The sequence below is a fragment of the Nipponia nippon genome, unplaced genomic scaffold, assembly GCF_047370975.1.
Source record: "Nipponia nippon isolate SJK-2023a ecotype South Korea unplaced genomic scaffold, ASM4737097v1 scaffold_5, whole genome shotgun sequence".
NCBI classification, from domain to species: Eukaryota; Metazoa; Chordata; class Aves; order Pelecaniformes; family Threskiornithidae; genus Nipponia; species Nipponia nippon.
In genome coordinates, this window is record NW_028262369.1 from 32,136,850 (window position 1) to 32,151,436 (window position 14,587).

At 46.7% G+C, this 14,587-nt stretch overlaps 1 protein-coding gene across 5 annotated transcripts in view; it reads left to right on the forward strand.

Annotated features, from left to right (window-relative positions):
* Positions 1-14,587, forward strand: part of ERI3 (ERI1 exoribonuclease family member 3) — a 135,934-nt gene that overhangs the window by 18,108 nt on the left and 103,239 nt on the right. For all 5 annotated transcript variants that reach the window (XM_087730316.1, XM_087730321.1, XM_087730318.1 and 2 more), the window contains exons 3-4: positions 6,345-6,461; positions 12,868-12,927. In XM_087730316.1, the coding sequence (XP_087586442.1) occupies positions 6,345-6,461; positions 12,868-12,927 (177 nt within the window). The remainder of the gene's footprint in view (positions 1-6,344; positions 6,462-12,867; positions 12,928-14,587) is intronic.

Below are 14,587 nucleotides of genomic sequence, written 5' to 3' on the forward strand. Positions count from 1 at the left end.
CTGTAAAAACAGCCTAGACAAAGTCAGAAATGATTTAGGGGGAGGTGATGCTGCCCTCGGGCAGGTGCATGGACTAGATGTCTCTCTTAAAGCTCAAGCTCCTGGAGGCATGTGATTAGATGGGAATTTCATCTTCTATTAAAGAAAGAGAAATGGTCCCTCACCCTCACAGTTGTAAGGAAGCACCTGAAAATCAGAGCCAGGTTTGATGCCAGTGCAGAACCCAAAATGCAACTCAAAATTTTATCTTTGAGGAAATTCAGCCTTTGACATTGGGCTCCAGTGCTTGAGTGTTGGGAGTAGGCAGTGAGGTTCACCTAAGAGCAAGGGGAGGAAGAAACTTTGGATATTCAATGATCAGGCAGCAGAATTTGTCTTCACATCATCTTATCCCAGTGTTTCATGATCTTTCCATATTTCTGCCAGTTCCCTTGTGTTTTGATTTTGATGTGTATTTTTGAATTTTTTCCCTTCACACTTTTCTGGGATATAACAGTTGTTTAAATGTATTAAATTGTTGGGTGTGTGCAAATATGTGCTTTAAGCTAGGTAATGATGGAAAAAGAAATTTGGGGTCAACTGCTTCCCCAAAGACCTTTTGGCAGGGTTGATCAGTACACTGAGTAACTTAACCGGGACAGAAGCGCTGAGAGACTCCTCGCCGTGTGTGCAGGTAGGCATCCTCTGGAAAGTCAGCATAGCCCTGATTCAGCAGAAGTCCTGCTGTCTCCCACTGCAGAGGTGTTGCCTTTATGGTACTTGTTTTGGTTAGTTTAATAAAAATTTAGAAGTGGGGAAAAGACCTATGAGGTCATCTTGGTTACTGCCCCTGAGGGCCAGTGCAAGGCTGCTCACTTGGAAACGGCTTTAGTTAAAATAATAATTAAGGCAGAGGATGGAAGCTGGGGAGGCAGATCTGTTAGGCTAGTGCTGTCCTTACTATGTCCCTTTTCGATTTTAATTGCCTTGGAAAAAAAGGAAAATCACAAGGCTTTAAAACCTCTGATTCTTCCTGCTTTTCACCCCCCCCGCCCCCTCCCGATCTTGGAGGCATCAACTCTCATCTGTCAAAGTGTAAATCAGCAATTAAAACACAAACAGCGAAATGCCAAAGATGACCCGAAGCACAAAGCAACTGACAAACAAGTCCGGACAAATCGGCGGATAATTTATAAGCATTGCCCTAAAATCTAATTATTTGGCAATTCGAATTTGCAGCCGGCCAGGGCTGTGCAATAAATTTAACCCGCCATAAATTATTTAGGAGCAGCCCGTGGTGTAAATCAAAAACACGAGTGTTTGTTTAAGAAATAAGCTCCTTGCGCATAAAATGACTTTTTTTCTTTGAAGGAGGAGGGGGGAAACGTCCCTCAACAAAATGAGCTGGTGCTGAGCTGTCCCCTCTCCACAGACGGTCCCTTGCCTCTTCTGCCCTTACATTTTTTGAAGGTGTAAAGTGGTCTTTTGGTAGGACGTTTTATGCTTTTCCTTATCAGAAAAAATCCCTTTCTCTCAACGGCCTCTGCTTGTTTTTATTGCATTTTGAACAGTCAGCTCTGATTTTTATGGGCATCTTTTATTCTTGTGTTTATTAAACTTCTTCACATGGGGGTGGGCATAAGGGATAAATTATTCTCTGGTAGTTTTTGAACTGAGCAGACCACATGGTCTTCCTCAAATACATAAATCAGTGTCCTGAAGTGTGCCCTGTCCACTTTGCACGTGGGCTTCTGGATTAAAAGGTTTTGAGAGCTGGGAAGTTCTTGCTGGGCACTGTATTCTTTTCGTCTAATGGTGTTAGTGCTCCCCGGATCCAAAATGATAAGCAAAAAGATTGCTTTGTGGGAATTAGTGTAACTTCAGGTGCTTTCTTCTCTGAACTCGAGATCTCTCTGTTACAGGAAGTTATTTAGCGAGTATAGTTGTGTGCTTGTTCATTTCTTTTACTAGCAAGAAGATCAAGACAGCTGAATTCGTGCCTCCCTGCTCTGGTGTTAAAGGGAGGGGAGTTTCATTTAGGATGGGTGGGTAGGCGAAGGCTGGGTTTATAGCAGTGCTTTCACACGCTCTTAGGAATTTTTCAGATCTGTTTTGAAAGGAGGTCCCTAGCCATTCCACAGTTACCCTGCAGCCTCCTGCTGCTGCTCAGCCCACTGGCCTGGGACAGCCAGATTGCTCGGGAGCCTTGCACCTGGGACTTCTTTTTTTGGGGGACTTTTTTTTTTTTTTTTTTTTTTTTTTCTTAAAAGGCAAAAATTCTGAGCAAGCTGTCACACAGATTTGCTTGAAGTACCATGAAATCATAAATGCAAGATTGTTGTAAAGAGAGTGGACCTGGTAATGGATATGTATAAGCCTCCGGCTCTGTAGGTTCCTATTGTTACCATGTTTGGGGGCGCAGCTGAGGGGAGGGACAGGGTGCCGATGTCTTTTTCTTTAAGCGTGTTAATATTGATTTTAGAAGGTCTGTGTTCCAACAATATAAATGCAAATGCCTTGTAATTGGGAGCCGCGTGCAGAATTTCTCAACAGAAAACATGTTCAACTTTTCATGACAATGAAAGGAAAATAAAAAGCCGCTTATTTATTGGTGGTGGTTTGAATCCTGGATTTCCTTTCAAGTTACTTTGCAGTGCTAAATAAAATACCTAATTGCAGTGCTCACAAAATTCAAATGGGTACATTTGTTCTTCTGGTAGCTTGCGGCTATTTGCAGCCTCTGGACACCCTCAGCGTTATTTCAGCACATCCATAACTTCTGGTTGCACTGTAAGGAAAAGCTGGGGGGGGGGAAGACTTAGAAGCCCCAAATGCTGCTGGCACGAATCACCGCTCAAGTTGGAACGTCTGCTCAGTGTTGGAAATGGAAATGGGCGAGGATGTCAAGGTAGCACTTATGGATGGCCAGAGTCTGATAAAAGAAAGGAGGTGTCAGTGAACCTCTTCCTTTTAATTCCCTTGTGCTGCCCACCTCCACCTTTCCCATCTGGGAAGAAGCAGCGAAGGTCCTTGATGGTGGAGATGGAGCTGAGCGTGTTGAGCTCACCGGGCTGCCGTCAAACGTGAGCGAGCGCCCGGCTGCCTTCCTGCATCGCGGTCTGCTGGGGGGTTGTGTGTGTGTGTGTGTATGTGTCTGAGTGCTCACCATTTCATAATAATTACTAATGAAATTCTAGATCTGTAATAACATTTTGGATATCTAAAACAAACCATATGCTTGTAAAAAAAAAAAAAAAAGAGAGAGGAAAAAAAAGTGGAAACAGATCAACTTTAAGCCATAAATTCTTGGTAATAGAGGCCTCTTTTTTTTTTTACCCCCTTTCTGTTTATGTTTGATAGATATTTTTGTTTCTGCAGGAATGTCAACTCTTAATTTCATGATGTATCATGGGCTTAAGAAAATTGAATTTAATAAAGGCAAAAGATGAATGGCACCTTTAAAGGTCCCAACACTTGTCTTTATTAGCAGGACAAACTGCAGGGTCTCCAAACACTGCTTCTCTCCAAATGAAAGTTTAAATGAAAAGTACAGCAGTGTCACAGGTTAAATTTCATTGCAGGACTGGCTAACGTCGTTAGTGAGGAGTGGGGCTGATTTCATGGGGCTGGTATCTGTTGCCTTAGATACCAGTGGAGCAAACACTGCCAGAGACTGGAAAAAATCTCTGCTCTAGGAAGCGTGCAGATAAACAGCCTTTTGGGAAAGGTCCTTTACCACTTGCTTCAAAAACTGACCAAATAAGCCCAAAAGAGCGGCTGCGCTTTCTCCTGAGACGCTCAAGTCACTCCTGGGGTTCCATCCCCGCTTTTGGCCGCACGCTTCCCGCAGACCTGCGGTAATTCTGGATATTGTTAAATTTTCCACATTTTTTTAGTATGCCTTTTTATTTCCTCTGTCTGTCTTAATCCGACCCTCGTGGAAGTGCTTTTTGCCTTTGGTTCTGGAAGGCGAGCGACGCCTTTGTGTATCAGATCAGCGGCAGGGCTGTCTTTCAGTCTTGCTTTGCATCCAGCCACTTGATGTCCCCTGAGGATGTTTCTGGTCCCTTAGGATGGATCTCGGCGTGGCAACGCAGTCCTGCTGTGAAATCCAGCCGGTGCGTGTCCCTCTCCGGGAGGGGGAATGCTCGTCTTGCCCTGCCATGGGCTTGCCCGCTTCCACGGTCACCCCCCGAGTGCAGACCTAAGGGGCAACGAGCTGCCCCAGCCCAGTTTGAAGGATGGGGTGGTGTTGTCCTGGGGTTGAGCCTGGCTCTGTTACGACGTCCTGTCCATTGGCTTCAAACTTTGCAGTCCGTTTTCCTTCTGAACAGAAACTTGCTGCATTCGGAGCCTATCTGTGGTAGCTCTTTTGAAGGGAGGATCAGCTGTGTCCAGCGTTTCTTAATCAGATTGAGTTTCTCGCGTTTCCACGGGTCCTCCTGTGTGGCTGAGGCTGGTGAGTTTGGCTGCACCTCGACAGGCAATCTGGGCAATGCTCAGGTGTTTTGCTTCTGTCTCCTCCTCTCCTTCCAGCCCATGGCTGGAGTTTCGGCTCTTTCCTGGGGAAACTTGGTGACTCCCGGCAGGGTGGCATGGCCATGGGGAAGGATGCGCCCAAACCTCTGCTCTGCTTTAGCCTACACGGCACGTGCCGAGTGTGGCACAGCCAATCGTGGGGAAGTGGTTAAGCCCTGTGTCCTCTGCAGCTTAACTGCTTGGTGTCTACACCTGGGCACTGTCAACACTTTATTATTTTTTTTTTTTTTTTTTCTAACTTTCCATCTCAGTGGCACGTGCTCCCTGTGTGCTCTGGTCTGGGCTGTGTGCCTGCTGCTCCAGGGAGCTGCTCCGCTGCGGCCAGGGGCTCTGTCCACCATGGAAACTGGGTGTTTCTCCTGGATATTTAAATTATTTGTTGTTTCCGTTTACCCACCTAGCTTCTTGCCTTCCCTTTGCCTGCCGGGGTGGTGATGTCATCAGCTTATATGTATGACCTCACGATACTTTCCGCCTGCGGGTCATGAGGGTTGCAGCCAGGGTCCAAAAACTGTGTTAGTTCCTCTGCAGCGGCTGCGTTTTCCACATGCTAATTTTACTCACAGGAGTTGGATTTTTTTTTTTTTTATTATTATTTCTTATTTGTCTCTTCCAGATGTTTTCAGGCAGTTTTTTTTGTTGTTAAACTAATTCCATTCATGTTTTAAAAATTTATGAAAGCGCTAATAAAAATGTCAAAGTGGTAAAAATGTTAGCTTTTGCTCTGCTTTGATTAAATTTTGCAAACTGTTTTTGAATATTAAAAAGCAATATTTTTTTTATTCTCTCTCCCTCTCTCTGTTTTTCTCCAGAAGTGATTTGAGAGGCTTGTTGCATGGATATCACTCAGCAGGCTCATTTGCACTCCAGAACCTTGGTGCCATGCATCTCTATTAAATAACATAGACAAATTATTCTTTAAAGACACCAAACAAATTGTCACTTCTCCTCTTACATTAAACTGGAAGGAGGAGAGGGAGTGGAGAAGGAGGGGGGTGAACACAAAGGATTTTATCGCTTTTATTCAGTGGTCGGCTTTTTTAATTTCATGTATATTTTTTCATAATTGAGAAATCCATCGCAACTGGATTTGTTTAAACTTCTTATTAACAGGTCCATGTAAATTTTTGATTGCTGATTATTCAAATAATTGAACATTCTTCTGATGAAGGAACATTTTTATTTCCCTATCAGCATAAATTGGCTACAAAGAGGAAAATTAAGCAGGGTTTGCTACTGTGCTGTATCCCATAGGGATGGATTTGGGGGGGGGGGGGAGCTTCCAGCTCCTCTCCTTGCTCTGTTGGAGCAGAGCAGTGCTCCTCAGCTTCTCCTGGGAAGGAGGTGCTCCATGCAGTAGCTCCTGTTGTCTGTCTGGTGGTGTCCTCCAAAAGGACAGCAAGGTGGAGAGGGTGGGACTGGTCTTGGGGAGGGCACAGCCCCTGGGGTGTCCTTGCTAAACAGACGTGAGCCCGTTGCAAGTCTGTCTCCATGTTCCCTTGGTGGTGCCAGCACGTGTGAGTGGTGCCAGACCCTCTTCCGTAGGGTCGGCTTAGGCGGCGATGTCTGCGGTTGCAGCGCTGAGCACAGAGACATCCCTGCCGCCCGTCCCAGCTGCGATGAGCGTCGGCACCATCCTCCTCCGCGCTCATGGTGTTGGATGTGCTCTGTGCTCTGGCACCGCTTTCCCCCTTGTAGTGCAGAGCTTCATGTCAAGCTTGTTTGTGTTTGGGGTTGTCAGGCCCAGCTTGCTAGGCAGGATCATTTCCAGCTTCATTTTTTGTTTGTTTTAAATGAACAGCTGCTTTTTTTTTTGCCCTATTCAGGAAATCATCGAATTCCCTATCCTGAAGCTGAATGGCAGGACGATGGAGATCGAATCCACCTTTCACATGTATGTTCAGCCTGTGGTGCATCCCCAGCTTACGCCCTTCTGTACAGAGGTAAAGTGCAAAGGTTCCCCGGTGCTCCAAGACTCTCCCTGGGAAGCAGGTTTCCAATGCACCAGGGGCTGGGGTCGCCTCTTCACGGTGCGGCTGCAAGGCAGCGTGTCATGCCAGCCTCTAGCTAAGGACAAGGGGAATTGTTTTTTATCATTGCAGTAGCATGTAAAGACCTCAGTTTGGATTCATAAATAACGCTAGCTATGATCTGCTAATTAAGATCAGTTGTCCTTACAAGTAACGAATGTCTTCCTGGGTGATCACAAAATAAAAGCTCTCATGTTAGCTGATGCTCAAAATCCTGTAGCCTCTCTCTGAGCTCTTCATGATTTTGCCGTGCTGCTCTGTGGTGGGGAAGGTCAGAGAGAGCATGGTCTGAGGGAAGAAAGTGTCGTACTGCTGCATGGTTCAGAGCCTTTAAATGACTCTCCTGTGGGCCTGCCTGTTGGGATTTGATGAGCCCTTCAGAGTGGTAGGGTAACCCAAGACTGTATTTGTAAGACTTTCTTTTTGGTGTCATGCTCATGGGGCCCTTGAAATGATTGCTGGAGAAGTGGCCTCTTGTCACTTGGTTACTCTCATTGCTGAGGACAGCTGCTCTCGAGCTGCGGCCACCTTTCCTCAGATACAGATGAGAGGATGAAGGTGGTAAATGTGATCCCTGATGGTTCAAAGGAATAGGGGGGCAGAGGTTGTTTTTTGGTTTTGCTTTTTTTTTTGTTATATTTTCTTCATTCAACACTAAGTTAACTGTTTCTGCAAGTGTGTTCTTCCTCCCTGCTGTAGCCAGTAAAACAAAGTTTCTAAGTTCCTTTTGCTTTGGGCTTTTTTCCTGTTACTGTACTGTTTCGATATTGGCCAGCTCAGTGACTGAAGTACTGACTATGGGAATTGAGGCATCCAAGTTCTTCGTTCTGTCCTGGTCTCATCCGGGATCATCGACACCATGGTGTGTTTTATCTGACCTCTGTGGCTGCAGGTTTGGGTCCTTGAAGTGCTTGTCCCATGTGTACTAACTTGATGAAAAATGAGTCCTCTGTGTTAGGTGGAGTCCCCTCCAGGACCAACCAGCCCCCTCCATATTTGCACATTGTAAAAACAAATACTTTTTTTTTTTCTCTTGTAACTAAAAACCAGCTGAAGGTATTTTATTTAAACTTAAAAAAAAAAAAAAGACTAAGCACAGAAAACATTATTCCCAGTAGAGGAGCTTTCAGAAAGCTATAAATGTGTGAAAACGGAGGGCTATAATGGAAACGATTTTGCAACCTTAATACTAGAAGGCTGGACAACTACTTTGGCTGTCCTTATCCCCATGAGACTTGCTGGACATATGCTTGTACAAATGTGATAAATCTCACAGCTTGCACCTGATCTCTGCTGAGAGCAACGTCATCTTCCAGGGTAGAGCCCAAAATGTCCATTTTGCACGTCATCTAAATTCTAGAGAGAAGTCGTCTCACTTACTAACTCCCACCAAAATTCCTTTTTCTGGAAATTCCTCTGTTGCGTCCTTCCCCCAGCGGCTAAATGTTGCAGCTCCGTTGTTGCACGAGAGTCTGCATGACTTGCTTGGTGCGGCTGTTCAGGCTGAACGGAGCCTCCAGCCTGCTGCAGCCTGAGGACATTGGGAGGTCCTCTGGACACCAAGCTTGTGACAGAGACATACAGCCCATCTAATGCTCCCTCACTGCGGTGCCAGTTTCTCTGCCTTCTCTTGCTGTCGGGAGCCTGGAGCAGCTGTTTGTGTCTCTGCAGGTTCGTGACTCCTGTGTGGAGCCCTTCAGCAAGCGAGGCTGTGTGCGTATGCTGGCTGTGCATTTGCAGGAGTCCCCAGAATGGGCACGGGCGTCCCAGCTGCAGCGTTGCGCTGCAGCTTCTGCCGCTGACTTTGGTCTGGTGTCTTGTGTCCAGAGTTGGATAAAAATGGGCAGTGCTGAGGCCAGCAAGCAAAATGATTGCAGAACCCCCACTGATGTCTATCAGTGGCACAAAATGGTCCAACTCGCCAGGTTTGGCGAGTTCTCTGTTATTAACAGTGTGGGTTAGGTAGCTGGTTTTAATCCTAGCCTGGAAGCTACCGGCTCCTGGGCATCCCCCCCACCGTGCCCATGCTGCTGGGTGCACAGCATGGCCCCTGTCCCTCCTGGCTTGCCAGTCCCCCTGCCTGTTGCAGAGGCTGCCATGAGGTCCAGGGAGTGGGATCATGCTCGAGGGGTAACTGGGCTTGTCCCTGGGCCCTGTATCTGGGACTGGCTTTGAAACTCTGCCCTAGGAGCCACAGGTCAGCTGGTCGTACTGAGGACCTTACTAAACAGTTGCAAAATATCCTTTCGTATTTGCAGCCACTTTTTTTGTGGAGGCTGTAGTGGCCTTGTAGAGGCCTGTGGGGTCGGTGGCTCCTGCTCGGCAGGCGCAGGGGTCAGCCCTGTGCCACTGGTGTAGGTTCCCCTGGGACCCCGGGGACACAGCTGGGGCGTGCTGTGTGGCCAGCTCCTGCGGAGCCACTGCCTGCGGAGCTCCAGTGTTGCCACTGACTTTCAGCTGTTTTATGTTTTCTGAAAAATACCCATTTTGCTAAATGCCGGTAAAGGGCTTTGTCTAGGCACCTCTACTTACAAAGGGTGAGATTTATTGGCCTCTTTGTCTACAAAGAAAGACCAGGCCTGATTATCAGATTGTACACCAGAGACAAGTGCTTAGGTAATCAGCAAACTGTCTTGGAGTAGAAATACGATGGTGTCCCAGATAAACTCTGTAGGAAAAGCAGTGGTGTTGACATAACACGGGAGCCTGTCTGCTGTGCTGCTGCTTTCCCCTTTCCCCTCCGCTGGCTGCCTTTGCCGGGAAGCATTAGGACTGCTTGGTATAGATTGTGTGTGGGAGGATTACCAGGGTTGCTTGACCTTGGGTCTGGAGTACCTCTCGCATCCCTCTCCCTTCTTGAAGAAGACAGCACAGCACGGGAAGGGTGTCTGCAAGGGTGGAGAGCTCATAGTCACCCTCAAGGCGTCCCTTTGCTTAGCTTTTGGTGTGTCTGTGCTCTCCCCTGGCTACAGGAGGTTCCTCTGACTCCCCACACCAATGGCCAGGAGCATGTCTTCCAGTGCCAGCTCACTCTGTAGCTCTCATCTGGTCCCCTTTCTCTTGACCTGTTTCTGTAAAACAGCAGGTCATGAGGCTTGGTTATGATGAGGGGTGTGCTGAACATTTAGGCAGAGAAGGTGGAAAGTGCTTGCAAGTGGTTAAAAGCTGTTGTTAGGTGTATAAAGCTCATCATGCACTTCTGGAAGATGCAAGTGGTTTGTCTGATGCCCAAGAAAGTTCATGCCAGGAGCTTAAGTGAAAGGTTCCCTCTACACAGAAGGTGCTTGTGCAGGCTTTTTCATGGTACTTTGCTCTCTTTTTATGATTAATTTTTATTGATTTTTTTTTTCTTGAAGGAACAGACAATAAAAGTACAAAAAGATAAATGCCTTATAGCTTGTTTATGTTCCCAAGTACCATGTGCTTCTTGGAATCGCCAGTGAAACTTTACAATTGTGCAGTTTTATGTTTTCATACTTTATCAAAGCTGCAAGACCAGATAATGCTGCAGAGACCAAATGCAGTAGGTTGGGTGTTACAGATGGATGTAACTGATAACCGAAAGGATCAGAAACGGTGAGAGAGTAGAAATCTGATCGCTTTTGAGCACTCTCTGACCTGTAATGAAATGTACCCATGGAGCAGGTGTATCTCTTTGTGTGCGATTTCTGCAGCATGAATCTTGCATGCATGTGTGCTTGGTGACGTGTTCTTGTACGGATAAGTTGGTACTTCGCTTGGCCTGGCAGGGAAGGAGGGAAGGAGTCTTGGGCAAGATCAGGCAGTGACTCTTTGGTGGGACCTCTGCATCCACCTTCCCGTCCCTCCCTCCTCCTGATGGGAAATGTCTGGGCGAGGCCATTTCACCCGGTCCTCCTGTGGCCATCAGGGATGCGGTGCTGAACAGATGCAGTCCTGAAGGTGCCTGGAGCGGCAGAAGCCATTTACATCAGTGCTGGCTGTGATACCGAAAGGCTGCCTGTCATCCTTAGTACAGGAAAGACATGGACCTGTTGAAGTGGGTCCAGAGGAAGACCACAAAAATGATCAGAGGGATGGAACACCCCTCCTATGAGGAAAGGATGAGAGAGTTGGGGTTATTCAGCCTGGAGAAGAGAAGGCTCCAGGGAGACGTTATTGCAGCCTTTCAATACTTAAAGGGGGCTTATAAGAAAGATGGGGACAGCCTTTTTAGTAGGGCCTGTTGCGACAGGACAAGGGATAATGGTTTTAAACTAAAAGAGGGTAGATTCAGACTAGATATAATAAAGACTTTTTTTTACGATGAGGGTGATGAAACTGGAACAGGTTGCCTGGCGAGGTGGTAGATGCCCCATCCCTGGAAACATTGAAGGTCAGGCTGGATGGGGCTCTGAGCAACTTGATCTAGTTGAAGATGTCCATGCTTATTGCAGGAGGGTTGGACTAGATGACCTTTAAACGTCCCTTCCATCCCAAACTATTCTATGATTCTATGATCCTTTCCCAAAAGCTCATCTTTCGGCCACTTCCAGAGGTTTGATTTGAGCTGCCCTCTGAGAGGCAGAGCCAGCACTTTGCAGTAGGTGAGCTCTCCACCTCTGCCACGCGAATTCATGGAGAAGAGGGCAAGAAAAGCAAGAAACAAGCCAGTGAGCTTTAAAAACTGCTCTAAAGAGCCGCGTGTTAATCTCTCAAATCCATTTGCCTCTCAGAGTATGGGAAGTCTGTAGGTAGCAGCTGTTACCCAATTAAAATACAGATTAATATAAAAACAGTTTCTGGAATGTAAAAGAGTGTCTGTGTCCCTCCACTTCCTTAAAATTCTACCTCATAATGGCTTGATGAACTTGAGAAACCCACCTAGAGGAACTCTGCATTCTTAAAATTAAAATACTTTCCCTAAAAGGTATATATTACCATTCCATGGAAGTCACTATGAGAAAATAATCTTTCCACTTACAGCTTATTCAGTGAGTCAGGTATTTGGTATTCATTAAATGTAATTACAGTTTAATTGGAGTTTAATCTCTTTTTTTTTTTTTTTTTCTCCTTCCTCTGAGTTCAGTGCTGTAAGCCAAGCAGCCAAAGAAACGGAGAGGTAGAAACCATTGAGCTTCTTTCAGTTGCCACACTTTTAATAAAGCAGAGCCCTGTGGTTTGTGAGAGGGCTTATGTTTTATGAGTAGATTGAGCTGGTCAGCGCAGAAGAGTTACTCCTGGGTGGTGGTGGGGCTGTCAGCACCTCTCGACTGGATGCTATGGCTTCTGGAGGCTTGGATGCGTGTGCAGGCAGCAGGGCATGCTCCTAGGCTGTGTTTGACCTTTATTTTATGAAAACGTGTGAGACGTGTAGCTTCAGGAAAGTGCCATATGAAGTGAAATCCTGTAGTGTGCACTTGTTTTAATAATGATTTTTTTAATTACTTGGGTGCATTGATGGCAAGCTACTGACCTCCGATATTCAATATGTTAAAAGACAGTTTTGTCAGTTAGAAGGCAGACAGAAAAATTATCTATTTTCCATGGGCCTCAAGCTATCCTGGGCAGACACAAGCAGAGGCCCATGAGACTGCATCTTTTTATGCGTGTGTCTAGTTTTAAACAGCCAAGCAGTCCGGATACAGTCAGTAGGGCTGTCTGTTGTCAGGACCTGTTCCTAAGGAACCTCCTGAAAAACAGAGTAGACCAGGGTTCTGGAAGAAAGTGGTTTTCTTCAGATTTCATTCAGTTGTTTTAAATACAGTTTTGAAATGCAGAGGGATGCTGTGATGGACTGTGGGGAAGCACACGTGCTGGCTGCCCTTGACTGGGTCCACCTTGAACCACCTTGGTCCACCTTGACCCATGACTGGGTCCACCTTGGGTGTCACTTACCGATAGCAGTCTATTCTCTTCATCTAACACTGTGCCATTTTGGTGTCACTGCAGTAGCAGGGGAACGACCAGAGACCCCAGTAGTTACCGCTGCCTGTGTAAGTCAGGGCAACATCAAAACTGGTGAAATGCATGGTTGAAAAAGGGCAGCATTTTGGGCATCGTGCTGGTACACGAAGCAAGAGGGCACCACTGCTCCCCAAGTGGCTCCTGCCCTGCTGAGAGTTTGCTGTTTTATGGTGTGGGTAGGAGCCCCCTTACATTTTTGTGTTTGGGCTGAAGCTGTGCCCTTGCCAGTGGCTGTGGAGCTGCCAGGGTCGCTCTGCTGTGGCTGGCTCCTCAGCAATGTCCACGTGGGTCACAGGATGTTTTGATTGCAGTGAGATGGACAGGAGAGGAGACCTCTCTAATGATCTTTTGAGTGCTGTTCTGACGCCTGCCTTCTGTTTGTCTCTTGTTTCAGCTGACTGGGATTATTCAAGGCATGGTGGATGGGCAGCCGAGCCTCCAGCAAGTGCTTGAGGTAAGCAGAGTAACCTTTAGTTCCTGAACTCTGACCTCTGGTCCTGTCGTCCCCTTTTCATCTCTTTCCCTGCACACTCCCCTTGCTGAGAATCGAACCGCGTAATTTGACTATGATTACAGCTTCATTAGAATAACATTTGCTGTCACGTTGGTGACATGCTGCTGAGAGTATCGAACCATTGATCTGTCATCTCCAGCTGTTCATGTCAAGGGTGCTGACAAGATATCCAAACTCCTGCCAGTAGATACGAGAAGAGGCGATTCTTGCTTGAGCCAGTTTTAAACACATGGCTTGAAACCATTCACTGCTCTGGGAGCCTCCGTCTTCGTTTTCTTTCCCCTCCCTCAGCACTTTATTAAATTAATTCTTTCTACCTATTTAAATGCTCAATAATACATGTAGTATAGAAAGAAAATGCCTCTAAAATCTAATCTGGAGGATGTGCGAATGCAGATATAGCCCTAATAATGCCATCTGCTTAATGTTGAATTCCTACAGCATTTAGGGCTTAATTAGCTTGGAAGTATTTTTCCATCAATAGCTTTTGTTGGTAGTCAAATAGTGAAGGAAACCTCCTCAAGCAGAGCCCGCTTGGGCTGCAGGTTGCTGTTCGATGCATTGTCTCTGTCAGGATTTCCACTGCTGTGTTACCTAATTGTTCCTAATCAGAATAATTGCAACAATTGCTTATGTGAGGAAATCAAATTAAAGGCTTTAAAATCCTCCATGGAGACAGCGCTTCATGGGCGCTCACATCAGGGAGTTTAGAAAGGTTAACACCGCTGTCCCTCGCTCCGGGAAGCCTTGCGTGGGGCTAGCTGTAAGATCCCAGCAGCCCAAGGGAGGCAAAAATGGGGCTGAGAGGTTGGATGCTGCTTTGCGGAGAGCTTTACTCCAGAGGGACATTGTACAATCGGTCGCAGAAAGAAGCGCCATCCTCTGCTGGAAAGTCTGAGGCAGTGACACGAAGCCAAAGACGGTGCTCTGCGGAGGTGACATCTCACAGCCATGCAAACTCCCAACTCTCCTCGGTCCCTGGTGCTCTCCAGAGAGCACATAGCGGTGGAAACATACAGCAGCATGTTTCTAGGTTAAAATGAGATTCGGGTCAGGCAGCTTCTGGGGCATGCTACTTTATTCAGGAGCGGAAGGTGTCAAGTGAGGGAAAAGGAGTGATTTCTCTTGCTGAAGCACTGGAAATGCTGCTAGTGAGGCTGCATAATAGCAGCTGATTGCCTGTCACCTGCCACCAGAAGATTTTGGGCACGTCATTTGCTAGTTCTAGCTGGAATAAGTGTCTGTGCAGGGGTTTTAGTCTAGGTTATTTCCTCCTGGTTAGTCCCCAAGGTGGATGTGCATCCTCCAGATTAACGTTGGCCCGTTTCTGAAGTGGATCCAGAACATCCGTCCCTGTGGGAAGCTGATCAAGAATAGTGGATTCACTTTAAATCCACACTGTACCCTAAACAAGCATCTCCTCAGAACTGTAAGGAGGAAAGAGAGACACAGCCTGGAGAGGAAAGGGATGTGTGGCTTTGCTTGTTACTGCCACACAGTGCCTGTGCGTGCCCAGCCCTTCCATTTCACCCCCTTTCCCATGTCCCCTTGGAGCTGTATGAATTGGAGCATGTGAGAACTGTTGTCGGTGAGGGATGCC